This window comes from Stegastes partitus, unplaced genomic scaffold (assembly GCF_000690725.1).
Source record: "Stegastes partitus isolate 25-593 unplaced genomic scaffold, Stegastes_partitus-1.0.2 Scaffold133, whole genome shotgun sequence".
Taxonomy (NCBI): Eukaryota; Metazoa; Chordata; class Actinopteri; family Pomacentridae; genus Stegastes; species Stegastes partitus.
Window position 1 is genome coordinate 488,783 of NW_007577864.1, and position 26,933 is coordinate 515,715.

General features: G+C 40.6%; 4 protein-coding genes across 5 annotated transcripts; 3 read left to right on the forward strand and 1 right to left on the reverse strand.

The window, feature by feature from the left end:
- The first annotated feature begins 1,624 nt into the window (after positions 1 to 1,624).
- On the forward strand, positions 1,625 to 3,087 carry LOC103355138 (DNA damage-inducible transcript 4 protein-like). The gene is made up of 2 exons (XM_008278818.1): positions 1,625 to 1,944; positions 2,183 to 3,087. The coding sequence occupies exons 1-2, from the start codon at positions 1,779 to 1,781 to the stop codon at positions 2,695 to 2,697; spliced, it is 681 nt and encodes a 226-aa protein (XP_008277040.1). The 5' UTR covers positions 1,625 to 1,778; the 3' UTR covers positions 2,698 to 3,087.
- A 410-nt stretch (positions 3,088 to 3,497) lies between these two features.
- Positions 3,498 to 9,911, reverse strand: dnajb12a (DnaJ heat shock protein family (Hsp40) member B12a). The gene is made up of 9 exons (XM_008278819.1): positions 9,760 to 9,911; positions 9,231 to 9,408; positions 8,362 to 8,507; positions 8,091 to 8,261; positions 6,958 to 7,037; positions 6,736 to 6,845; positions 6,145 to 6,317; positions 4,862 to 5,004; positions 3,498 to 4,119 (listed from the first exon to the last, which is right to left on the reverse strand). Exons 1-8 carry the CDS (start codon positions 9,890 to 9,892, stop codon positions 4,883 to 4,885), a joined length of 1,113 nt encoding a protein of 370 aa, XP_008277041.1. The 5' UTR covers positions 9,893 to 9,911; the 3' UTR covers positions 3,498 to 4,119; positions 4,862 to 4,882.
- A 40-nt stretch (positions 9,912 to 9,951) lies between these two features.
- trmt2b (tRNA methyltransferase 2 homolog B) lies at positions 9,952 to 12,855 on the forward strand. Its single transcript, XM_008278820.1, has 2 exons — positions 9,952 to 11,012; positions 11,821 to 12,855. The coding sequence occupies exons 1-2, from the start codon at positions 10,146 to 10,148 to the stop codon at positions 12,439 to 12,441; spliced, it is 1,488 nt and encodes a 495-aa protein (XP_008277042.1). The 5' UTR covers positions 9,952 to 10,145; the 3' UTR covers positions 12,442 to 12,855.
- A 2,463-nt stretch (positions 12,856 to 15,318) lies between these two features.
- scdb (stearoyl-CoA desaturase b) lies at positions 15,319 to 26,479 on the forward strand. 2 transcript variants are annotated; one of them, XM_008278823.1, is made up of 6 exons: positions 15,319 to 15,368; positions 18,031 to 18,280; positions 20,969 to 21,099; positions 21,472 to 21,677; positions 22,809 to 23,041; positions 24,819 to 26,479. In XM_008278823.1, exons 2-6 carry the CDS (start codon positions 18,055 to 18,057, stop codon positions 25,016 to 25,018), a joined length of 996 nt encoding a protein of 331 aa, XP_008277045.1. In that variant the 5' UTR covers positions 15,319 to 15,368; positions 18,031 to 18,054; the 3' UTR covers positions 25,019 to 26,479. The 2 variants fall into 2 exon arrangements, with proteins under 2 accessions (XP_008277045.1, XP_008277044.1); XM_008278822.1 differs by lacking the exon at positions 15,319 to 15,368 and having other exon boundaries at positions 17,760 to 18,280.
- The last annotated feature ends 454 nt before the right edge of the window (positions 26,480 to 26,933 follow it).

The window sequence follows — 26,933 nt, forward strand, 5'->3', positions numbered from 1 at the left end:
TCCCCATTGTGTCAGCTACATATACACTTTAACCCATACATGCTGTTCATATTTTATTCCTGTCAAGAATTCCCCCATAGTAAGCGCCTATACCAAATTTTAAACTAAAGATCTATTTAAAATGTCTAAATAGCCTATGCCACATTAATAAATGTAAATAAAAGATACACACAAAACATGACCTGTACAGTTTCACAGTTTCAAGATTTCCTAAAACCAACAACTTCCTTGATTTGACCCACACTGGTAGAGCTGAAATCCATCTCCATGTGTACGGGTCAAATTAGTCCCAAAACAGTCAGAGTACAAACATTTGTAGCGCCTGTACAAAAGTATAAAACTTTAAAATATTTCCACTTTTGTGTATTTTGGGTCACTTTAGGAAAAGTAATCAAATTTCAGGCTAAAAAAAAAAAAAGATGTTTAGGGTATTTTTTACTGCTGTCAAATGTCAAAACGAGTCAAATTTGACCCAAAACAGTATATTAAGTGGGATTTATAATGTTTAAATGCATACAAAGATACATACACTCAAGTTTTTCTATCATTAAGTTTCATGGAGGCGACTCTGGTCTCACTTGTTTTTCTTACAAAGTCAAACTTGGGGCCCTACAAAGGTCTGTGTCTGTCCAACAAACATATGTTCCTACAACATATTGAATGGATATACCAGAGATATAGGTCAAAGTAATGCAAAAACAGACACAATACTGTAAAGACAAAAGCCACACAGTTGGAAACAGTTGGAAAGCAGACACCATCTACTGACAGAAGTGGAGTCTTTTCAAGGAGTGGGGGATGGTCTGGGTATGTGTACATGACACAAGTCAGGAGTCAGAGGAGTTGTTGGAAAAGTTTGGTTCTCAGGATTTACAGATAGATTTCATCATCAGATACACACATATATATGTACCCATGGATTTAAGTGAACAACATGATCTTGTAAAACTGCACCCCTACAACACCAAACAAACACACTGACAATGTGTGAAAACAACTAACACATTGAATCTAAATACTCAAAACCAACAAGAATAAATGACAAAAAACAAGCTCTTGATCATTTTAGTGATTTAGTGTAGATCTTGGTTTAATTCTTAGGAGAACTATTTACTTTGGATCGCATCAGTGTTATTCACTATAGCTGGAATTGCTCGTGAATCATTCACTGATTGCAAAAAAAAGCCCGAATAATCGCAATCTCCACGGTTTCTGACTCAAAAACACGAGGTGTACGTGCGATACGTGTGAGCTTCAGCTGCCTTTCTCATGAATCAGGCGTTTTCAGTTTCTTTCAACATTGCTTTTCTGCTCCAAATCTGGGTGGGTGTGTCTTTTTCATTGTTTCATGCGAGGGTCGCTGATTGACTTGTTTTTTTTTTTGTTTTGTTGCTTGGTTTCATATTTAAATGGTAAATTATTGAGAGACAAAAAAAACAAAGTTTTCTGCAGAAGTTTGGTCAGGGGGCTCCTACGCCTGCACCGCCGGGGGGGGTTTGGCCTTTGCCTCCTCTTCAAAGGGCCACGAACGTTACCAGGCAGGACAGAGCGCTGAGGACGTGAGCTGCAGCCTGATTGGTGGAGAAATGCGGTGGGCGGGGCGTCCTGGCTTGGGGTATTTAACGCTTTGTTCCATTGTTGCGGAGTGTGTTTTCCAGCTGGTCTGGCTCACGAGAGGGGGGGGACCCACTAGTAGTGGACACCACTGCACTTTGAAGATTTTTTTTTTAACCCTTTGCATTCGGATCTTAGTTTTCATTGTTTTATATATATAAAAAATGTCTTTTTCTTGCGATCAGTCTCTGGATGGCAGCTTTCCTCCTTCCCCAGCGGAGGACGGGGGCTCTCAGAGGCTGTCCTGGGGCAGTCTGCTGCACAGACTGACCGAGCTGAAGGGGATCAACCAGAGGGTCACAGCAGACCAGTGCTGCAGGAGTGAAAATGGTGAGTGTCTGAGGAAGATTTTGTTTGATTTGATGCACATAGTCACCAAGAAGTCGTTTTTTCTCTACCTGCATTTTTAAGGATAAGAAAGCGTAATTGGCTTAACAAAGGGGATGGGAGGAATAGGCTTTTACTGTTGCCCAATCCTCCTTTTTTAATCGCCAGAAAACTGAGTAAGAAGTTTAGGATGAATCCTGTACTCTCAGACTGGATTGTAACCTCGACTCCTTTGTTTCAGGATCCGTGGCAGACTTGTCCCTGTCAGACTTGGACAGCAGCTTCCTCTGTTATCCCCTGGAGGAGACCCTGGCAGCAGACATTGTGGCCATCATTGCACAAAGTCTCAACAATGCATCACACATCCTAGACTGCTCCAAAATCATCCTTCCAGACTGTCTCCTGCACAACATCACTCAAGAGCTGCTCCACTTGGCTGTCAGCGAGCCTTGTGGCCTCAAAGGAGCACTTATCGACCTGTGTGTGGACATGGGGGAGCAGGGCTCCTTATGCACTGTAGACCAAATAGCAGTGGATCCCTCTCTGGTTCCAACCTTCCAGGTGACTCTGGTTCTGAGACCCGAGTCCAGTGGATTGTGGCCAAAGGTTCAGAAGCTCTTTAAGAGTAACAAGTCTCCACAGACATCTACAACGCCTGTGAGGCACCACAATACCCTGAAGCTGAGTACGAGCTTCAGGGCTATCAAGAGGAAACTGTACTGCTCAGGGGAGCTGCTGATTGAGGAGTGCTGCTGACTAAGAGCTCCTCTCCCTGATAAGATGAACTAAATTCATGTGAACTGTGAAAAGAGGTTGGTGGGTTAAGAAGTTTTTTCTTTTTGTTAAAAGACACCAATGTACTTGTCAAACGGCACTGTCAAGATGCAGTGAAACAACCATCGTTGTTGATGTGTAACATGGTTATTCCTGGAACCAACTTATGTCTGATGGCAGCTACTTACCTGGTTTAGGGTGACCTAACAAAGGCACTAGTTTGAACATGGGTCTGTTATTCTATGAATGTAAAGCTACATCTTCAAGGGAATGGCTTATGTATTTGAAAGTCAAATACTGCCACCTGCTACTTATGTGTTTTGTATTTTTTGACAACTTGGGAACATGAAAGAATAAATTATTTTCTATGAATTTGCTGTGTTGCTGTGAGTTTTCTTCCCTCTCATTGTGTCCCATATCCACACATCATAAAAGAACTACAATATTTTACAATTTATACCAACAGGGATGTCAATCAAACTCATCCATAAATAAATTGAACACACAGACATCAATGTGTTTCTTTTTGTAGATCTCACTAGAGCTGTCTCACCACCACACACAATTTAGTCTATTCAGTTGTGAGTTTCTTCTTTGCACACTGCACTCATGCAGGATAGTGTCTATCAACATCACACTTAAACACATTTAGTCTGTTTTGAGTTCAATTCATTTTGTTTTTGCTCCAGCCAAAAGACACAACATACTCAAAACCTGCATAGAAAAAGCATGGATTTATGACACAAAGACATGTGCTGTAAAAGACAGACTATGCACCAGTCAATCATTGGACAAATTTAATTCAAAGAAACTTTTTATACAATATTAGCATGTTAATTTAATAAATATGGTTTACTTTTATTTGTGCAACAATTTTCAATAATAATGATCCAACAGGCTACAAGCAAATCCACATAACGTTTTTTTTGTAAATGACTTCAATAAACCCTGCACTGTTAAAAGTAAAATGAATATTTACATTGGTAGGAACTATAAAAATTACACACTTTCCTTATGAGTGGCTCAGACATCTGTCTATGAGAAGGCCATGAGGTTTCTCAAAATGTTTAAGGAGAACAAAAAGATTGGGACAGAGAAAGCTAATCTTAGCAGCTTCGCTTACCGTTCAGATAGACAACAATGCTCTTACTTTCCACCGTGATTCCCAGCGGACTCCCGCCATTGTAAAGACACTAGAGTAAGATAATGTCAGCAGTCAACTCAAAGCTTCTCACAGTTCTACAGGAAGTCAATCTACATTAGGTTGCAGAGAGGTTCCCTGATGAGGTCTGCTGCCCACTGCGCGTAAGGCATTTTTGATTCTCTTGGTTTGCTGCAGAAATATGCTCCAATTTGAGTGGGCTCCGACCGATTTCTTCTAATTAGATTCAAGTACTGACGAACCTGAGGAAAAACAAGAGAAGCAGAGGCAGAAATGCGGCGTCACTTTTTTGATGAGTTCAGATACTTATGTTACTTCAAAATCCATTCATATTCACTATTGCTTGTTTAATTCTCACTTAAAAAAAAAAAATCTTATTATACAGATAATTTGGCATGTTTTAACCAGTTTACTGCTGGTATTTTACACTTTTAATAAATGTTTACAGTTTGTAAAATCATATTATCTATTTGTAATGTATTTTCTAACTAAAGGCAGTCACAGACTTTTTGCTCATTTCAGTGTATTTTTAAATGAACTTGACCCTTGTTCAAGACAGGTAATCTATACGTGACCCATCAATTGCCATTACTGATGTACTGTTATCGTTCAAAGTTCTGTTATAGTGTAGTTGTAAGCAGGGCTTGCTTTAAAAACTCTGCTTGTGAAGTGCTTGTGGGAAACTCTGACATCTGAGACACTGCACATGACTCTTGTATATCTGGTGTCAGTCCCAGCTTGCAGCAGCATTACCACGCCACACGAAGTTAATGGACAAAAATAAAGCTGACTAAATGCTCGCTGTATTAGATTAAAGTGATTGTAAACAGCAGCCTAAAAGGTTGGACTCAATTAATGGAGTGTATGTGTGAGATCTTTAGATAGCTGCATAAAGCATGCAAAACCCTTAAGTCTTTGCAGTTCATGTGCAATTTACAGTAACAATTATACTGTAATGCCACTGTCATGTTTGCAGCAACTTACCCATATGTGTGCAAGTGGTTTCTAGCCATCCAGTATAACCTGAATCTCAGATAGTCTGGAACAGCTGGGAGTCCCCATTCTCTGTGCTCTTTGGTACAACTCCGAATCCCCAAAGTATCGAGCACGGTAGAGTAAGCCTTCCTCTGGAAGTACAAAAACAGAGTATGTCAGTGCTGTAGACAAAAATCAGCTGTCTTAAAACAACAATGACAATTCAGTCGCTTTACATCAGCTGCTATAAACTAAAAGTCTTCAATTACACCCTTAGAAGCTGTTAAAATGAACTCAAAGGTGCTTTTATTTATTTTTAACTATGAACTTAACTACAAACTCAAAAAAAGATAACCATTTTAAATCCAGGTGGCATATTGAACAGCTAACCATCCATCTATCATCTATACACCGCTTAATCCTAACTAGGGTTGCGGGGGGGCTGGAGCCTATCCCAGCTGACTTAGTGGGAAGGCAGGAGACACCCTGGACAGGTCGCCGGTCTATCACAGGGCTACACTTAGAGACAGACAACCAAGCACACTCACATTCACACCTACGGACAATTTAGAATCACCAATTCACCTCAACAGTGCTACCAACTGCACCACCTTGCAGCCCTGCTTAATCTAATTCATCGATTAATTTAGTTTACATAGCTGTTCAATATGCAAGTTGGCACAGTTTGCAGGACTGTTGCCTCGCAGCAAGAAGGTCGCTGGTTCGCGTCCCGGTGGGGGCACTGAGACCTTTCTGCCTGGAGTTTGCATGTTCTCCCCATGCAGCGTGGGTTCTCTCCGGGTTCTCCGGCTTCCTCCCACAAGTCCAAACACATGTTGAGGTTAATTGGAGATTCTAAATTGTCCGTAGGTGTGAATGTGAGTGTGCTTGGTTGTCTGTCTCTAAGTGTAGCCCTGCGATAGACTGGTGACCTGTCCAGGGTGTCCCCTGCCTTCACCCTCAGTCGGCTGGGATAGACTCCAGCCCCCCACGACCCTGGTGAGGATTAAGCGGTGTATAGATAATGGATGGATTAAATTAAGCAGGTATTTAGTTGGAAGCGATGTTGATAAGTGATTGTTCAGTTTATTACAGCAAAAAAAAAAAAAAGAAAAAAGCATTGACTGATTACTGAAGTATTTTCTGTTTTTTCTTTCATCTCTACTGACAGTGAACTCAGTGACTTTAGTCAGACAAAATAATCAATTGTAATATGTAAACTTGGGCAGCGTAACATTGTGAACCAGCAGTTCAATAAACAACTGTGAAGTACAGCCCTACTGAAAACTCACTCAGCTGCTTCTCCTTCCAACAGTTGTTTCTGAGGTTGGAGATGTAGTCTTCTTCTACGCTTCTTTCAACATTCTTTAGGTTATTCGCAGAAAATTCTTCATTGAAGCGCTCGCCGACATAGAAAGGCACCTTCAGGTTTGTTGTATGCCTTTTGTGAATATGTCCAGCTGACCTAATACAGAGAAGATATAATAATAATAATTAGATTCAGCTTTATTGTCATTGCAGAGTACAAGTACTAAGGCAACGAAATGCAGTTTAGCTTCGAACCAGAAGTGTAAAAGCAGCAGTAAAGTGCACTTTTACAGTAGAGTATATACAGTATAAACAGTATGATACAGTATAAACAGAATGAACAGTGTGGACAGGGCACCATGAACACACTAATGTATGATATAGATGTGGATACAACAGAAAAAATCATCTAAATCTACAGGTAGAGATAAATAGTGGTATGAGCAGTATAAACAGTATAAATAGTGTAGATAGTACAAACTGTATGAACAGGGTAAACACACACGTAGTTGAGAGTGAGTGCTTTGACACACTCACACAACTTGTACATGCTTTTCATACAACAAACCACTTACGGGCGGTAGCTAAGGCTGTATGGAGGCTGGGTGACCATCATCTGGCTGAGAGCAGAAATAATGATGAGAATTAAGATGGGCATCAGCTGGACAAACAGAGCCAGACCTCCCTGTCCAGAAACAGAAAAAAAAATCCATTCGATTACTGTTTATTACAGATCATACAATACATCAACTGGTATTAAAATTGAGTGTAATTAAAGTGTTATAGACGGGACTTACATCTCTCTGTTGTTCTCGTCGTTCTTGCCTATTATGATGTGCAAAGTGCATTCTTCCGTTTCTGTAAACATGTACATTACCTGAAAAGAATTGAAGAGAATAAAGATAAAAGATGTAGAACTCAGAAGTGCCGTGACTCTAACCCATATAAAATCAAGGATTAAGTGTGCTTGTATGTACCTTTTCAGCCAAGTCAATGACAGCACGATGATTATCACATACACAACCAGAGACGACGACGTATTTAGGAAACGTCATAAATTACACGGTAAGGTTCACTAAACCATGTTATTTGGTAAGGACCAGTCTGGTTTTCAGGACAGTATCAGTCGCTGTTTATGTAGCTTGTTTATGCGAAATTGTGTATGCACTGCATTATGCTGCAGTCCAAATGATACAGTAATTACAGAAAAAACAGACAAAATAACTCCTGAGCAGTCCGTATTTCAACACCAGTGAACATCTCAGAAGGGTAAACAAAACTAGCCAACCGCATTCAGTCAGCTGTGAATCTGATAAAAACAATCTTCTCACGTGTTAACAATAAGATAACGGTGCTGTAAAGCTAGCCTCTGCCATCCGCCTGTGGTTTTAGCTTGTGGAAGATAAGAGTACAGGGTGAAAAAATAAGTAGATTCACAAGGCTGAACAGCACTCAGAAGTTTTTGGCTCACTGCCTCCATCCAGAGAATGACAGCTGATAAGAGCTGACAAGTGACACAGCACAGAGACTAATGGTGACGGCGAAACGAAGCCCAGTGACTGGTGCTGGCCAACCGATGCCGTACTGTGTCAGTTGAGTCTTAAAAACAGTCCCGTTTAGTAAATTCAATTAAATGTAAATGACAAAAAAACCCCAGCTGAACGGGTTATCTCCCATTCTGGCACGATGAGTAGCCTAAAACTTCTTGGAAAGAAATCGTTTAGCATGCTTTAGGAAATCGTCAAATGGAAAGCATAGAAATTGCATGTAATGATTGCCAGTAAAATCATATTATGCACCACAAAGGATTACATGTCTGGCTTGTTTTCATGGCGAGTAAACCAGATATAAAAGGACAAACGACTTTTAGGTCTCGATAACATTGTACCAAAGTACAAACTGATACTATATTCTTCTGGCACCTACTTACTTGATGGGAAACCGCCACCAAAGAACATGTTGAAAAGGTCCTCAGGTGAGATGTCTGCTTCGAAATCACGATGGTGTCTGTGTCTGGTTGGGTGCGTCCTCTCCTCTCCATATTGATCGTACTGCCTTCGTTTGTCAGCGTTACTCAGAACAGCGTAGGCATTACCAATAGCTGAAAGATACACACACAAAATGCAACACAAATTTACAGTCAGTAAGCTTATGTTTCCATGTTCTCCAGAGTACAGCTACAGAGATAACTTTAAATTTACCTTTAAATGCCTCTGTGGCTCCAGGTGCATGATTTTTATCTGGATGAAATTTCAACGCTAGCTTTCTGTAAGCCTTTTTAAGATCCTCCTCTGAGGCAGTCTTTTCAACTCCCAGAATTTGGTAGTAATCTTTACAGCTTTTAATCCTGTAGTAAAAAAACAAAGATGTTTAGCAGATTGAGCAAAAAAAAAAACAATCAAGCGCTGAAAACACAATATATGGCGACACTCCTGAGACAATAACGTGACACTGAATATCTAATCAGGCTAGACATAATAACAGAAACAGACACCTCAATGTGTACGCTAACTCTGTGATGCTTTTGAAATGATCACATTCCACTGGTGCACTTTGTTTGGATTTCTGAGAGTGCTGTTTTTTCTCTATTCATGTCAGACAACTTAAATCTCACAGTGAACATTTGATCAGCGTAGAGATTACTTTGGACATAGTAACCTGGCTTTATTTTGTGCACTTGATTTTGCCATTTCCAATTATTCTTATGTCACTGAAGATGTGTTTGACTTAAAATGCTTGTCTTTGAATTACTTCAGTATTTACTGCATTCACATTTTTTTGTCTGACATTTCTCTTAACTTTTTAATGATTCACCTTATTCGACTACTGCAGCTGAGTGACATCGACGATCGCTTTTACCAGCTTGGTCACCACATCCCAATAGTGATCATATTTTGTCACACCACATTCCAAGCCTCGTGATCAGATTGATTTATCAATAAAATATTCCCAATGAATAACTCAGCAATAGTAACTTACATTTAGGTTTGTCAGCATAATCTAGCTCTACTGTTTCCTGGGTGGAACTATATTTTAAATGAATCAGAAGATTACATCAACATGCACTGACTTTCTGACAGCGTCCAGCTGCTCTGATGTGTATGGTTTGGCTGATTCGGTGGCCCCCTGTGCGGACGCATTAGCTTCCTCTCTGTCACCGCGGTGCCTCATTGCAGGTCCATCTCCGTTCACAGGACTGCCATTCTCGTCTGGAGGCTTTCCATTCTGCGCTAACGACTCCAATAAATCTGTAAAGAGCGTGTGGCAATATTACACAAGGCAGCCACCTGAGTTAATGTTTCCCAGTTGCTTAATCCACTACCTACCACAGTGAGCTAATGGTTAGCATTGTAACTGCTACAAAGAACGTTTCCAAATAATGTAAACTTCGACAAAGCACCAATATATGACGTTAACTAGTCAAATGTAGTCAAGAAAAATGCAGGTGGGGGCTGAAAAAACTACAAATACCAGCGTCAGTGGGGAGCAGCTGTTGTAACGTTAAGACGGTTATGCTAACGTTAGCTGATTTGGTTTCACAGCAATGGCCCACCATCCGAGATAAAGTCACCGCCTGAACAGACATTTACTCGACGTACTTTTAGCCTGGTCTGTCGGAAATAGACGCTGTGCCTTCTCCAGAAACTTCCTGGCTTTGTCCGGTTGGTTGTTGCTGACCGCATTTAGGGCTATTTTAATGCACCGCTCCGCTTCGTCCTTGTTTGAGTCCATCGCGACACAGCGGAAATGTTTACTTGCCCCAGGACGCAGGGTGATGACGTCGCAAAGCTGTCTGTCTCGTAAATAAGACGTTACAACAGGTCTTCAACCTCCATCGTGCATTTCATTCACACGCGGAATAACATTATTTTTAAAGCCAAATATCTAAACTCACTGTTATTTTTAACAGCACGTGTCGTCTTCGTGATCCTAGCAGACACCTGCGGCGTCCTCAGTCATTACAGGAACTTCTTTAAAAGTCAAAATGACTTTGGCAGCTACATGCAGCAGGTCAGTCATATCTTTCCAACGTACTGCTCTGTGTTCTGTGAGGAAAACATCCCTGGTGCTTTTACATAAATACTCAGTTCCAGCTGACCAAGGAAAACCACCTTCAAAAAAAATATGGAGAAAAAGTCACAAGAAACCTCCCAAGGATGACCATCTGTCCTGGGAGGAAAGACTGGCTGATGTGGTCACCCCTCTGTGGAGGCTGAGTTATGATGAGCAGCTTGAGCTCAAGCAAAAGCATCAGGAGGAGATACTGGCTCAGCTGTCAGGGCATATTTTAGGTGACGTCCAGCCACATTCCTCATCCCCTGTCAGACATAATCTCAATGTCCCTATCCTGCCTATTCTGCCATCGCCGGTTAGAGATGGCTACCGCAACAAGTCTACATTTTCTGTCAACAGAGGAGTTGATGGAAATCCAAAGACTGTTGGATTTTACGTGGGCACAGGCAGACAAGGAAATATCGTCTGCGTGAATGGAGACCACCTGCTCAACATGCCGGAGAAGCACAAACTGGTAGCCAGATGCTACCAGGACTTCCTTCGCCTCTCCTCACTGGAGCCCTGCCTGCTGTTCCACACCGGAGGTCACTGGAGAGAGGTCACGGTGAGGACCAATAAAGAGGGCCACACCATGGCTATAGTGTACTTTCATCCACAGACGCTCACCCCGGAAGAGGTGGCAGCTCATAAGGCTGACCTGGTGGACTACTTCACACGTGGTCCTGGATCGGTGTGCCAGCTGGACTCACTGTTCTTCCAGGAGAGCAGCATGACTCGCTGCACCCACGAGGCATCGCCTTACCAACTCTTGCATGGCCGGCCACACATATACGAGGAGGTAATGTAGACAGAAGTTACTGAGAATCTGTGAGGGACTTCACATTGCATAATCCCTTGTCCAGCAGCAGCAAAGAATGTTGAAGTGCTTGTTTTGATGATTCATTTTTGTCTTGATGCAAATTCAGCTGTCAAACAAGTTTACCTTTTAACACATGTCACACGTCTCACTGAAAAGTAATGATGATACATTTTCATCAGCTGCATTAAGTGACATTATATTACATAAAGAGACAGGGGGGAAAATCAGCAATTATAAGCAATATTTCCTTTTTAAAGCTAGTATTAATGGTCTAATATGCAAATCTGCACATGTCAAACAGTTTAATGAATAAACTTGACTATAAAAAGTCAGCAGTGACCTTCAAATAAAACTAGAGTATCCCATTGATTCACAATGGACTTGACTGTAGTTGTAGGACTCAAAATCAATGCAGAGGCTACATAATCCTGAGTTTTAGTTGTTGATGTGGGTGAAGAAGTTTCAGAAACAATGGATTTGTAGTAGAATGTGATAGCACACTTTGTTAGACCCTCCTTACCTGGTAAATGTCTTTCAAATACATAAAACAGATTCGTATTTTGTAGCTCAAGCAAAGGCCACTCAGTCAATATCAGCTGAATCATTTTCTCTGTTTCCTTTTGTCACATCATGTTGCAACATGACCACTACTGTAAAATTGGTATAGTGTCCTCATGTTAAATTTATGAAGGCGAGAAGAGTGGGTAGCTCAGCTCCAGTTCCACATATACTTCATTATATTTATTTTTTATTGCAGTTCCCTTTTTTTTTTTTTTGTCATTTTCAGGTGCTGGACTTCAAGTTCCGCATCTCTGCTGATGCCTTTTTCCAGGTGAACCAGGCAGCTGCTCAGGTGCTGTATGGCAAAGTGAGAGACTTGTGTGTCCCAAACACTGACCAAGGTGGAGGACAAACAAAGGTTGGTGGTACTCTACTAGATGTGTGCTGTGGGACGGGTGCCATCGGCATCACTATATCACCCAGAGTGGACAGAGTAATCGGTATAGAGCTCATAGAGCAGGCGGTGGAAGATGCTACACACAACGCAGCTCTTAATAATGTCCTGAACTGTGAGTTTATCGCTGGGAAGGCAGAGGTGGTGCTTCCTGGCCTTATGTCTCAGCTGAGCTCCACAGGCGGAGGCCTTACAGCTGTGGTAAACCCTGCTCGAGCTGGCCTCCACTACAGAGTGGTCCGTGCTTTACGGAACCAACCAGCTATCCGTAGGCTGGTTTATGTTTCCTGTAAACCAGATGGAGAGGCTATGAGAAACTTCAAGGAGCTTTGCTGTGCTCCTAACCCGCAGAAGAAACTCACAGGAGAAGCATTTTCTCCAACTCTGGTGGTACCTGTGGACATGTTCCCACACACTCATCACTGTGAACTGGTGCTACTTTTTGAGAGGTAGCAAATCTGTTTTTGTGCAGAGGTGCGCTTCATCTCTTCAGCAACAACTTTGCTAGATGACAACAGAAATGTTTGTAACCACCTACAATCCTCTTCATCCACACATTTCTACTCACTGGCTAAATAAGAGCTTCTTTCTTGGTGTGCAGGGCCTTTTGTTGTTGTTTTTCGCCGACAGATTGTGCTACAAAATGTGAACAGTAAAATCTAGTGAGTCTAGATGTTGATTTGATTCTGTAGTCATTTTTACCGTACTACAATTTACAAGCTCAGCTTTTGCTACAAGATTTGAATCTGGAAATAACCACGACTTCTTGTCTTTTTTTCTTTTCTTGGAAGACATTTTAAGTTTGACAGTAGAAACAGCTTTCAATAATAAATAAAGGAAGGGTGATTTATATTTACCCACATGATTTTCAAGGCTCTGATATTTTTTGGCTCACTGTCACACTATCGTGACTTACTGAGACATGTGAATTCAACATTTTTTATTTTTTTTTAGCAATATTTGTGCTACACCTGCTCTGACAAATCAAAATGTCCACTGTAAAAGAGCCGTATTGGATCAGCTCAGTCCTCAATAGCTACATTTCGATGACGATTTAATAACCTCTCCAATATCCCAACTCCAGAGGGTGTTTGGTCAGACATATTTGCTGTAGATAGGGTCTGTGTGGATGATAAGATGACAAGAAAGCTATCATTTCTCTCAAGATGAAAACGCTAAGACAACAATAAGCAAAGCAACAATGTGGTATGTGTTTTTTCCCAAGTGAAACCATATGTACAAGGGATAGGAAACAACACATTACACCGTTAATTGCAACAGCATCAGTAAGCCTTAGCAATACACAAACTTAAAGATTATTTTTACAAGGGTAACATTAGCTGCAGGGCTATCACATTCCATTATGGTATATGTACATATAATTGTGTCTGCATTATATATAGATTTTTTTTTTTTTTACAACAGGAGCGCATAGGGGCAACTACTAACTTTAAGGATTGTTTGTTGCTCAGGAACTTTCTCCAGTGAGACAACATGTACAATAAACCAAACCCTGGACCTTCCTCATCTAAGTGGAATACAGCTATTATTAATGCCAGTATTACAAATGTGCCTTTCCTGTGTTGATGTGTAAAAACATAAGCTGTGAGCAGGGTTTCCAGTGGCCCTGCAGTAGCTGTATTTGTGCACCAGGTGGCACCATTACAGCTTCCTCACATCCATCCATTATCTTAAAAAATCTACAACATTTGTTGCACAATTCCGTTATGAGTTCATTACATTACACTACCAGTTCACTAAAGTTTAACACACAATGAGTGTACAGTGCAGTGATGTGTTCCAGTGAGGTCACTGTCGTTTATTTGAAGTCATACATTGCGACAAAGTGGCCTTGACCTTAAGGGAGTTTTTTTTTCCCTCCTCTGTTGAGTGGGATGATTATGCTTATGTATGAAATCATGTGTGTCTGGGGAATGAACTTTTGTTACCTCCCAGTTGCGCACTGGCAGGGTCCTAGAGTTCAAATCACTGAAGATATTCTACTCATGTCTGCATCTGCTCTGGCAAACTTTACCAAAGTTGTTCACAATATATTTCTGTGGTTTACTGGCAAAGTTATTCATTAAAGGGTGTAAAAAGTGACACATAATGTTTACATCTTGGCTATGAAATTTAACACAAACAGTTTTTCTTCATTTTATGAAAATGTTTTCTGTCTATTTTGTCAATTGTCTGCTGAATCCAATATCTGAAAAATCTTTTTTGTGTGAAAGTGTTTTGCATTTTTCAACCTGAGTTTACAACTAAGAAATCAGACGAGGCTTTTGAAATGATTCAGTAAAGCTTGCAAAGTCTGAAAAATGACCACTAAGCATCTTATTGTTTGGAGGAAAGTGCCTCTGCTTCTCTTCTGGCAAACTTTACCAAAGTTGTTCACGATACATGTCAGCGGTTTAGTGGCTAAACTATGCTTACACAAAGGATGTTAAAAAGTTACACACAATCATCACAATTTGGCTGCACACCAACTCCCACTTATTTTTTTCTGTGTTTCACTGAGATGATTTCTCTCTATTCTGTCTTTGACTTCAACTGATTTCAACATCTGATTAAAAGAAATGTCTTTTGTGTTTCCTTCTGGAAAATGCTTTACATCCAGCTAAAGCTAGAATACTGTGGCCACAGTCAAAAGTTGCTCCTGAATAACCTCATTGTTGGGAAGAAAGTGACTGCTTCTTTTTTTTAAGTTTAACATTTGGAGAAAAAAAACAAACAGATTTTGTTCACAATATTTTTTTTTGTGTGGTTTAGTTGCATATCAGTCACATCTTGGTTGTAAAGTGTAACTCCTCCTTATTCTTGTCTTTCAGTAAGATGTTCTGTGTCTATTCTGTCTTTCAACATCTGAGACAGACCTTTTGTGTTTGTATTTGATTGGAATATGTTTCACATCTACCAAAAAAAGTGCCACAGCGTACAACCGTGAAGTGCAGACTTTCGCAAACAGGGAAAATTAGTACTAAAGTCCTCATTGTCCGGATATAAGTGAGTTGTCAATTTGGGTGAAGGGTCAGTCATTTGATTGCATTTATTGATGGACTATCACTGCTGTATGACATCATGGTCCTATGTGGCAGCCTCGTGCAGCCTTTCATCAGATAAAAAGATTCAGACTGAGATCAAGGCGCTGATCTAAAAAGATTGGGCAACAGCTATGGTGCTTAACATGATTCTGATAGTGGGAAAAAAGGGAGGGAGGTAAACATCAGTTAAGGACACAGCCAATGGGGGACATTTACAGTCGTTGGCATCAGTTTCCTCACCGACCGCTTTAAAACAACCTCGGAGGAGACAGTCGGGAGGACTTCAGTAGCTGAGCAGCAGAGAAGCACCTGCCTTCATCTGTACCGACACCTCAGGTGAGTTGTGCAGCAAGCTTTACCCGCCTCAGCTAGGAGAGGACAGAGTGAGCTAACACACCAATTTAAATGGAAATTATCAAAGTGGCATTTAAGCAGGTGAGCGTTCCACTGGGGTACTGGCATCTAGCAGGTAAGTAAGTTAGCTTAAACAGCTTATTAGTGCTATTACGCCGACATATTCAACTTTATGCAACATTACTGTAACTAATTCTATTTTATATTTTTATAAACTTCCAGAAAAATGCGTTATAACTCACTCAGTTGCTAAGTGTTGCTATTGTGAGTGGCCAAACTTTCAATATGGTTAACATTTTTTTTAAGCTAGTTTAGCAAAGCTAGCTTAGCTTAACAGATAAGTACGTCTGTCACAAATAAACGTAGACAAGAGGTGTTGTTATAGTATAATACTGTGGCCCTTTTTTTTTATTTATATCTTATCTCTTTATTTATTTGTAAAATTTTCACCAATAAAACAGTCACGTGACGAAACAAGCGCTAAAAGTAAAGTGCCTATTCCAGATATAGTGGCAGTAGCCCGGCGAGTTTTACAGCCGTCCGTGGGCTCACAGTAGCATCTGCCTGGAGAACAGCAGCGACATGCAGTGACATGGTCCGTGGGGAGGAGGGCTGTGTGGCAGTGGGTGTGTTCCACCGTGTTCATGTGCTGTGGGGAGACTACGCTGAAGTCAGCTTCTGATGTGGAGCTTCTGACTTGGCAAGTTAAGGGGAAAAGTTAAGGGAATCTTAAACCGGTTTTCTGTTTCCACGCCACTTATTTTAGATGTATGATAATGATAGACGCTTGAGGCAACCCGCCCAACTCTGATTCAGTTTGTAAAAATGTAAACAAAAAAACAAAAAAAACAAACCCTGGAGATTTCTCTGCTTTTTTTTTTTTTTTAAAGCATGGTGACCGCATCAGACAAGGCGTTGAACTACAGTCATATCATAAAAACAGATCAACTCTGGACTAGATCATCCCAGAAAGGCTACAACGTTGTTTCTGTTTTGTGATACCTTTAATCTGTCTCATATTGATGTATGTTATGAAAATACAAAAAGGGGAGATTTCAATGCTTTTTTTCACATCTGGACCACATTACACCAGATCCGTATCAGAAGCCACTGTGTTTAAACTGGTCAAATCTGGACTAGATTGTTTTACAGAGATTGAAGAGTCTTTAAAACAGCGTTTCTGCAGCTTTCGATTTGGACCTGGTTTTACGAGGCCCTAGTCTGACTTACCGGATACAGATTGGCCACATGCCACATGGCTTTCTCCTCCCTTTCTATCTATGTGCTACTGTTTTCAAAATCCCCTTCGCTATGTGAAACAACAAGTTCTACTTTTGGACAGCAACCAATATACTTTTTTTTTTTTTTTTCCCCCAATGATAGATGGTGCAGAAAATAGCCTTGCTATTTTTTAAAAAAATACCTTTTCAGTGAACTATCCTTGTTAATGGCTGTGCTGGCTTAGATCTATATCTGGTTGAATATCATCTAATAGAGAAAAAAGCAGCAAAATCTTTCTTTTTTGCATTTTTCACACAAGCTTTCTTAAATCTGACAACATGAAAGTTTTACATAAATGTCTGTAGCCACTATGCTTAGATGGATGGCTGAAGTAAAGGATGTTCTCTTTTTAAACCACACAGTTGGATTTGTGAAATGTTTATTCTATTTGTGAAAAACACAAGGGAAATTGCCCTGCTTTTATCTTCTTCTTTTTTTTTTTTTTTGCATCTGGACCACATTGGACCTGGTCCACATCAAAAGTCACTCCATATAAGCTAGTCAGATCAGGACTAGATTGTTGTACAGAATCTAACGAGTCTGTAAAACACAGTTTCTGTGACAGTAACGGAAAACCCTGTAATCTTTGCATTTCTACATATTGGTGAAAGATGTTCACAAACCAGAGGCTGTGCTTTCCATTTAGATTAGACCGCTTCAGCACCAGTGGCTTTTGAACTAAACCTAAAGTCTAATGTGGTCCAGAGACGAAAAAAAAGCACAGAAGTCTTAGTACTTTACATTTGGGTTTACTGAAAACATATATTGTCGCGATTATATATTATTAAAATTACACAACACTCGCTCAGAGCTGCAAGTTAAGTTTCCCTTAACATTTCCCTTAACTACGCCAACCTGAAGCTAACTTCAGCGTCGTCCGCCCTTTGCGTGAGGCGCTGTAAAGACTTGTTTCCTGAACTGTACAACTAAGAATCATCTAAAAACAAGTGGCCTGTCGCCTGATTGCTGGGGAAAACCCGGAATCTGGTTAAACACTCGTACAAAGCTTCACAAGTAGCGGTTTACCATGAATCACTGGGCTAATGAGAATCAGTAGGCGGTGGAAAGTGATGTAACTTATGACAGTGGATCGTGAGATTTTTTTTTTAACTATTTAAACTATACCAATAGTATTGAAGCGCTACGCAAAAAAAGAGAAAAAAACAGAAAGAAAACCGCCTTATAAATGACAGGGAGTGTGGCAGCAGAAGAAAGGCATGCTTGCAGCCACTATCCGACCCCGGCGCTGCTGGAGAGTGCATGAACACAGCCAGCCGCCGTACCTTCCTCTCTTGTTTCTGCATCCCGCGGTGCGCATTTAACTGAGCAACATCTCTCCCTTTTCGCACTGCTGTTACAACAGGGGCCCTCTGGAAAGGAAAAAAAAATGACCGAAGCCGAAACCAGGAATCAACACGCTGACAAGCAGCAAAACGGAGATGCCATGGCAGAAACTGCGGATGATGTTTTTGACGACACCTATAAAGAGAAAGAGGGGAAACCGCCGAGGATGTTTGTGTGGAGAAATATCATACTCATGTCCCTCCTACATATCGCTGCGCTTTATGGACTGCTTCTCCTTCCCTCCGCATCGTGTTTAACTCTTGCATGGAGTAAGTATTTTTGCAAATACTGTTGCAGGATCAGATTTGCAGTCGTTTTGTTGGTTTTTTTTCCTTCCTGTGGGCCACAGTCAGAGAACAGAATGTGCTGATGATGTGTGATCATTGCTAACTACAGTGCATACTGCCTGAGGGATCATGCCTATGGGAATAATAGAGAATGAGTCATTCTGGCCTTGTAATTTTCAGCGTGAAGTGCAGTGCAGTGAAAAAGTATTAGGCTCCCTCCTGATTTGTTTTGTTTTTATCCGTTTGTCATACTAAACTGTGCCAGATCTTCAGACAAATTGGTTACCAAACAACTCAACAGGAGTACACACAAAATACAAGTTTTAAATTGTGATTCTGGTTGTTAAAATAAAAAGGTTGGCTAACACCTGATTGTCAATGTGACAAAGTTATCGCTCTCCTGAACTTAAGAGCAAGTTGTGCCACCTTCAGCAGCAACAACTGCAACTAAACGCTTCCAATAAGTGGAGATCATTCTGTGGCGTTACCGTGGTGGATATCTGTCCCACTGTTCTTTGCAGAGCTGTTTTAGTGCAGCCGCATTGTAGAGTTTGAGAGCGTGAGCTGCTCATTTTGGGTCCTGCCACTGCATCTCAGTGAGGTTCAGGTCAAGCACTTAGACTAGGCCACTCCAGAACTTTAATTTTATTCCTTTTGAGCCATTCAGAGTTGCACTTGCTATTATGCTTGGCATCAATGTCCTGTTGCGTAACCGAGTAGGCCTTGAACTTCTAGCTTCAGATGACCTGACGTCCTCCTTCAGGATTTCCTGGTTTCCTTCAATTATGGCAAGCTGCCCCCAAGCAGCAAAGGATCCCAACAACATTACTCTACCAACTTCAGGCTTTACTGCAGTCAAAGTGTTCATCAGGCCACAGAACATTCTCCTGATTAGATTCAGGATCAACTGCTCCAACAACATTCAGACAAACCCTAATAGTCTTCAGGTGCCATGTCTGTTGAATATTTTTTGAATAGGGTAGCCATGAACACGGACATTTTTTGGGCTGAGCGAGTCCTAAAGTCACAAGTATGTTTTTCCTAGATCTTCACTGACCTCCTGGATGAGTTGTCGTAGAATTGTCACGCTTCTCTCGGAGGAAATTTGGAAGATCGGCCACTTCTGGGGAGGTTCACTGTTCTAGCTTTTCTCCAATTGAACATAAATGATCTCATTTTGGACACATGGAGTGCCAAAATTCTATAAATAGTTTGGTAACCCATCCCTGTTGTGGAATGTCTTTTGATTTTGCCATAGTGTGCTACTGGTAAGATCAATCACCTGACTTCCTGCTTCTGCAAATGTCCTGTTCAAGTAACACTTTGCCTGAACAGGCCTGGTGGCAGACATGCCTGGGTGTGTCTGGTCCAGCTGCACCCTGTAATCAATAGAGTTTGGTAGATTTTTTGGGATATAGTAACGAAGCCACTGTCCACAAGTGCACTGGTGTTTTTGAAAAATACAACCATTTCTATGTGGTTTGGCCTTTTGTCCACACAGTTTTCAAGTCACTGACGTTTTAGAAAGCTTTTTACCCCCTTCTTACAGGGTGAAGATCTTCAGAAATGTCTGAGTCGTTTGGAAACAATGGTGCAGACACCCCCCATGCATTTCCTGTCTGTGTCCGACCAGCCACTACATGTCCCTTCCTCATTCGACACCCCACTGTCACATGACTCCACATCTAAACTACCAACTGTCTGCTTCCTGTTTATGCTGACATGTAGTATGCGTTTTCAGGCATGTTGGCATGGACTGAGAATATTCCTAAAACGCAGGAGTAGTTTTTGTTTTAAAATGCCTTTTTAAAATAAAAAATGAATTAGTGTTTAACTAGCCTAAGGGGGTGAATACTTTGTCACACAGAGCAAGTTGGGTTTAGATAACATTTTAGCTTCAATACATAGAATTATCATGTAAAACTTGTATTTGTTGTTTACTCAGGTTGAGTCTGTTTTATGTTTGAAATCTGTCTTATATACACATAGAACTAGAAGCCATCAGGAGGGCATACACTCCTAATTTCTCTACATGCTTGCAAGCTTCTGCCCTTCTTTAGGGGCAGCTCAAACCTGTGGCTGAATGTAAACTATTTGGATTTGCTGGAATGTGTCCTAAATTAGAAGTATTTGAATTTTAGTGGTACTAGTCAAACAGTTTGCTGAATAATTTGAATTTCTGCTCTATAAATGTCGACAAGTGAGGCATGACTCAAATTCCCGAACAATCTCAACTTTGTTTCCACTCTGGCACTGCATAATTTTCCCCTCTCTTTGCAATGCTGAGCTGCATATTATTTCACTGGGGAAGACAAAGCACAATCACCATTCCTATAGACATCCCATTGTAAGCTGCGTGACACCACAACAGAATGCTCTTTGCCAATCAGAAGCCCCCGGTTCTCAAATCCTGGACAAGTGTTGTCTAGGCTTCACATAGAAATGCATTCAGCAGTTTTAGAACAACAAAAGTGTGAGGGCAGACCTGCGTGCTCCCACCGTCCCGTCTCCCTGCATAGATGACTTTTCTCTGAACAAAAAGGCCTGAGTGTTATGAAAAGAACATGGTGTCCCAGTGACTCTGCTCTCATGGGTGTAAAATTTATCTCAGTGCAGTGGTGACAGTTTCCCATGAGATGCCTCACTTTTCCACCTCTCTCTCTCTTCCAGCTGCAGTGTGCTACTTAATCAGTGCTCTCGGTGTGACTGCTGGTGCACATAGATTATGGAGCCACAGATCCTATAAGGCTTCTTTTCCCCTGCGAGTCTTCCTCGCTCTCGCCAACTCTATGGCATTTCAGGTAAAACGGTGTTCATATGTTTCACGTGTATTCATCATCATTTACAACTTGGCAGCAGTTACACACAGTTATACATATTTCTGCTGCATTCATATTCTCTGTTGTTCAAACACAGTGTTTATATGTCATACAACATGGAGGGGGATCTTAAAGCTATTTTCATGTTTGATATTAATCATATTTACAAAATGAAGTAGCACTACCATGGCTTTCTGAATAACTGTATCAGGAAAATGCATAATCTGAGTGATGTATTTATTGTTCCTCCATCAGCCGATCACTGACCTTAATCTGATGATCTGAAACTAACGTGTATAATCTATAGGCGCCTCACACAGTCATCTCTATCTTTGCCTGTCTGTGTGTGTGCAGAACGACATATATGAGTGGGCGAGGGACCACCGCGTCCACCACAAGTACTCCGAGACAGACGCAGACCCCCACAACGCCACGCGGGGGTTCTTCTTCGCTCACATCGGCTGGCTGCTGGTTCGCAAACATCCAGACGTCATTGAAAAGGGAAAGAAGCTGGAGCTGTCAGACCTGAAGGCAGATGAAGTGGTTATGTTCCAGAGACGGTGAGAAAGCGTTACACAGTTTGACTCATGGTTTTTCTTGTCTTGTCGAATGTGGAAGAGGCTCAACAATGCAGTCTAAGCAGATCCTAGGCAGTTGTAGCAAGTGACAACATGTAATCAACCGCTGTCACTCTTCACTGTAATTACAAGTTCTAGTAATTCATTGCTGTTGTGCAGCGATCATATCTTTTGTGCAGCTATTGTGCTCAGGCAAAAATGTAAACTAACTGCAGCCTTTCCAGGGAGAAAAACTAAAATGCCACCTGCATTATGACAGCACAGTCTTATCCATCCATTTGCAAATATTAATATGAATGGCACTTTATTTTTCTTCAGTGCATCAGATAAAACACTCACGCAAGCAAGATGATCAACATTTTTCATGTAGATACTCATCTCAGAGTCAACACTACTTTGTGGTTGAAGAAAATGTAACGAAATGATTACGGTTCATGATTTAGTAATGTCAACACCGATTAGTCAGACAGACTATGAACCTTCAGTGTCGGGTGTCAAAAGCACATCACTTACACCCATCTATCATGTGGGCTTTCACAATTTTACTACCCAAAGTGATTTATGCAGTTCACACTTGTTCCTGCAGTAGCACCGAATGTAATGTGGAATATTAACATCCTGTACAAATTCCAGCCTGTGTTGTCACTTTGTGTCTGGTTATTAAAAGTAATTTCCTCTCTTGCTCAAATTGTACAGGATGTTGTAGTTGTAGACTTACAGTGACCATGATAACACTTCACAGTGTGTCCACACAGTATCAACTGACTGGTCAACATTTGTAGTCCTCTGGAAGCAGTCCCAGATTTTCACTTCTGCTCTCAGGCAAAGGGGATTAATGGTCAGAGACACCCAGTCAGAAGGCAGTGTCGACTGCGTGCAGTGAACTAATGTGCAAATTATCTGCAGATAATCGTGCTACTAAACAAATACATTTGTGGGCTTCATGGGAGCTTTAACCCTGTCTCGGGTACAGATTTTGATTTGTTGTTTTCATTTGCATCCATTTTGTTACATTGTAGAATGTATTGTGTGAGTTTTGACATTTAAAAAAAGGACTTGCCACCAAATGAGAGCGAACCTCTGTGTGTGAAGCTATTTGTTCTTTCATTTCAGGCACTACAAGCTCTCTGTGGTGATCCTTTGCTTCCTTGTACCCATGTTGGTACCCTGGTACTTCTGGGGTGAATCCTTAAGTGTGGGATACTTCGTCCCTGGAGTCCTGAGGTATGCCGTGGTGCTTAATGCCACCTGGCTGGTCAACAGCGCTGCACACATATGGGGCAACAGGCCGTACGACAAGTCCATCAACCCGAGAGAAAACCCACTGGTTGCTTTCAGTGCCATAGGTAAGGATTCATTTCTCACTGTTACCCATCCAGTAGCAATGTGCTCATACTGTATTGTGACTACATAAGTGTCTTTATGTGCCTGAGGGATGCTTGAATGGACTTTTCATCATTTGTCTTGTCAAGTTATCAGTGGGGGCTCTCTCTGAACGCGGATTCAGACATTCAGACTTTTCTCATCTGGTGTTTATCTTGTCCTGCCCATGCCAGTTCTGGAGTTCAAATGCAGAACCGGTCAGCTTTCAAGCTATATGTTTAGTTGTTTTTGAGAGCTGGACGCTGATGTTATTTTTAGCAACATTGTTTCCCATGAGACAAGACTTTCTTTGTGGTGGGTGGCACCACAGGGGGGTGTGATGCTGCAAACAGCGCTGAGCATTGTTGACTACAAAACACTACTAAATTCACAAGTTAACTAATGATTGCAAAGGAATGCACAATTCTGGCAGACATTTCACTTTCAACTGTATTTTCATGTAATGTTACCAGGATTAACATTGTCTTGCACCAAACTTGCACTAAAGAATGCTTTTTTAAATTTTTTTATACTGCACCGCACCTAGCTAAATGCTCTCCTGCTGCTGTGAGTAAATGGAAAAAGCGTAGTGGAAACAATTATGTACTGAAGTCATTTTCACCTCCCTCTACGTCCCAGCTATTGTGTCATTTAACTAGTTTCACACAGTTTTTCCATAAGACTTGCTCGTACCAAAGCACATGACCAGCTGTAGTAAACACGATCTTAGTAAATGGCGTAGTAAAGTGCCCTAAATTCACATTTGATACTTTCTGATGACAAACGCTGTGCTTATCAACACCTGAATAGTCTCCTGGATTGTTTACTACTGCGTACCAGAGGTTTGTCTCCAATGATATAGCCTATTTAGCATGAAAGTCAGCCATGAAGCACTGCATCCGAGTTTTGGATTTATAAATAAAACATAAAAAATAAAAAAAAAATCTAAATCAGTTTTACATGTTTATGTTATGTATAATATATCATTTCTTTCTGGGTGGACCGTACAATTCTAAGTGTTCATCAGGTGTTTTCTACTGCATTGCTCCATTGGGATTTGTAGCTGCTGTATCTCCTAAAGTTGTTATATCTTTGCTCATTGTTTGCAGTGTTGATTCAACCTTGATAGAAGATAAGTAGAAGTTTTACTTGACTAATGTATGTGGGCACTGATATGACACAGTGTCACGGCGATAACAGATCACAGATTGCGGACTCACTAATGACGCAGGACTGCTCAGTGCATGTTGAGTCTGCATTCATGGACAGCTACCTACTTGTACACATGGACTGCGGTCTGCAGGGCAGCTCCATGCACACTTGTGAATCACTCATAAACTTGAGAAGTACACGGAATTACATCAAGCAATTGAAGATGAAAGTAAAGTTTCAGCTTCACCCCACTTCTGATAGATCTACAGTTTTAGCTTGTGTCACTGTGATGGTCTGAGTAGTATAATATGTCAAATTAGACTTTACTAGCTTGTGCATTACGTAAAATGACAGTCAGCCTTTAGGAAGTTCAAAAATGTCTCCACTTAGCGTCAAATCAAATTACCAGTCACATGCTGTCAACATCTGTTTGTCACGCTGCCACAATCCTGTGATGTGCTCAAATGAATATAAATGTAACATCTGATTGTTGTCAGCCTCATTATAAAGTATGTTTCTCTGTCATAGTCATGCATATCCTCATTCAGGTTATGCCTCTGACTTTGCTGGCATTTCGTTAAACACTGAGTTTTCCTTTTTGTCTTTCAGGGGAAGGCTTTCACAACTACCATCACACATTCCCCTTTGACTACGCCACAAGTGAGTTTGGCTGCAAGCTCAATCTCACCACGGCCTTTATAGACCTCATGTGCTTCATGGGCTTGGCCAAGGACTGCAAGAGGGTTTCAAAGGAAATGATCGTTGCTCGCATACAGAGAACGGGCGACAACAGCTACAAAAGTGGCTGAGTCACACGGCTCCCCATCTCTGTAACTGATATAAGATGTCGAACCAAGACAGACCGTAGCAACAGGTATAGCTGCATTTCACTGGTGGGGTGGTGATTACCATGCTTCTCATTGTAAGTTAAACCTCTTCTTGAGACTAATATTGGCTTTAAAGAGTTCTTGACCTTCCCATAAAATGTGTGGGTCTCTTTAAGTTTTGAAGTGTCCTCACTGACTATTAGCTACAGGTAGCAACTTGGCTACATGTGCAAGCACAGCTTTTTCACAAAAAATATCAAACAGGCACAAGGAAGAATGAAGCCACTTTAGGACATTAAAACAAGTCTGTGTGAGCAGTGTGTCAAAGCAGTAATAATTCACTGTAAGTTGTATTTATTAATTTGCTATTTATTAATAGTCTTTGGCACTTTGAGAGCTTTATTGAAGCCCTTAATAGTGAGGTTTCTCTGCAGACAAGATTGAAGTTTTTTTTTTTGCCCTAACTTCTGTCAGTAATGCTTTGTTTCATTCCGCAAGGAGTGAAGTTATATCTTGATATTTGTCTGTTTTAAGCTAAGCTTTTCTCTATTTTTGGTAAGCTAGTAGTCTTACTAAACTATAGGCTGCTTTGTTTAAGGCCAACATCAAGATAACTGAACTGAACGATCCCCATTTGTCATACCTGGGTCATCCTGGGTGGATGCAGTTCAAATACTTGGGGATACTTTGACACCCAACTGTGCCAGGGGCTCTTAATGAGGATTAAATTCTCTGGTATGGTGCAATTTATACCTCCGGTTGAGATGTGAAGCCACCTCAGACTTCATCATTAACCCTCTTCATGTAGGTGCCTCTGGACTGAAAGATAAAATCAGACTTGTCACTCTTAAACTTGCTTTTGTTTTGTATTCATTTGAAATACATTCACAAGTTCTCGCTCCCCTCAGATTAAGGCCAATGAGGCATGTGTAGGAGTTGCATTTACCCTTTTCGTGCTGTGTGATATTACTCAAACATGTCAGGAGTCTTGCCCAAAATGCCTTATGAGGGTTGCACACCTGTTTAAAAAAAAAGAAAAAGAAAAATGTGCAAGTTGTAGAAATAAATTAGGGCTTAAAATTTTCTGTCTAATCAGTTGTTTGATGTCTGTCTGCTTTTACGGAACACTTGAAAAAAAACGGAAATCTCGTATTTATAATAGAAAAAAACAACAACAACAAATCATTAACCAAACAAATCCTTTGCTCTAAAACAAGATCCAAACTTAACATTGTAATATTTGTCATGATTCCTCTTTTACAGAGCAACAATTTTCTACAGTGTTAAAAATGGCACATTTTTTTCAAAGAATGTTTTTGTATGTATCGTATGTACCGTAAATAAACCAAATTTTCTACATGTGACCAAGTATGTTTTGCTGTTTTTGTTGGAATTCTGTAATACTCCTTATTCATATACTGAATAAAAAAAACTATGATCGCACCGTTTTTGTTACATTTTGTTTTTCAATCAGTTGTTATGGACCCTACAATAACTACTTATTATACTAACTGTACAATAAAGTAACAAGCCACTGTCAGCCTGATGCTTATTTAACAGAAAATGGAAGTTATACTCGTCAAATAACTAAGTGGTATTAAACTATTACATTTTCAACTTTGTTTTTAATCAGTTAATTGGTTTAAGTACATTTTAAAGGACAAATGTCAAAATTCTCTGATTCCATCTTCTTCAATTTGAATATTTTCTGGTTTCTTTACTCCTTGATAATATTGAACAGAATATTTTAAGGTTGTGGACAAAATAAGACATTTGATCTTTGGTTTTGGGAAGCGCTGATTAAAACTTACTATTTTCTGACATTTTATAGAACAAACAACTAATTAATCAAAGTAATCGACAGATTGACAATAATATTGATATTTTGGGGATTTAT

Coding starts and splice junctions, on each gene's coding strand:
- trmt2b (XM_008278820.1), top strand. CDS start 10,146: ATGACTTTGGCAGCTACATGCAGCAGGTCAGTCATATCTTTCCAACGT. Junction 11,013..11,820: donor GGCCACACATATACGAGGAG/GTAATGTAGACA, acceptor TGTCATTTTCAG/GTGCTGGACTTCAAGTTCCG.
- scdb (XM_008278823.1), top strand. CDS start 18,055: ATGACCGAAGCCGAAACCAGGAATCAACACGCTGACAAGCAGCAAAAC. Junction 21,100..21,471: donor CCAACTCTATGGCATTTCAG/GTAAAACGGTGT, acceptor GTGTGTGTGCAG/AACGACATATATGAGTGGGC. Junction 23,042..24,818: donor GGTTGCTTTCAGTGCCATAG/GTAAGGATTCAT, acceptor TTTGTCTTTCAG/GGGAAGGCTTTCACAACTAC.
- LOC103355138 (XM_008278818.1), top strand. CDS start 1,779: ATGTCTTTTTCTTGCGATCAGTCTCTGGATGGCAGCTTTCCTCCTTCC. Junction 1,945..2,182: donor GTGCTGCAGGAGTGAAAATG/GTGAGTGTCTGA, acceptor CCTTTGTTTCAG/GATCCGTGGCAGACTTGTCC.
- dnajb12a (XM_008278819.1), bottom strand. CDS start 9,892: ATGGACTCAAACAAGGACGAAGCGGAGCGGTGCATTAAAATAGCCCTA. Junction 8,508..9,230: donor CAGCTGGACGCTGTCAGAAA/GTCAGTGCATGT, acceptor TTTTTACTACAG/GATTAAAAGCTGTAAAGATT. Junction 6,846..6,957: donor GACGAGAACAACAGAGAGAT/GTAAGTCCCGTC, acceptor GTTTCTGGACAG/GGAGGTCTGGCTCTGTTTGT.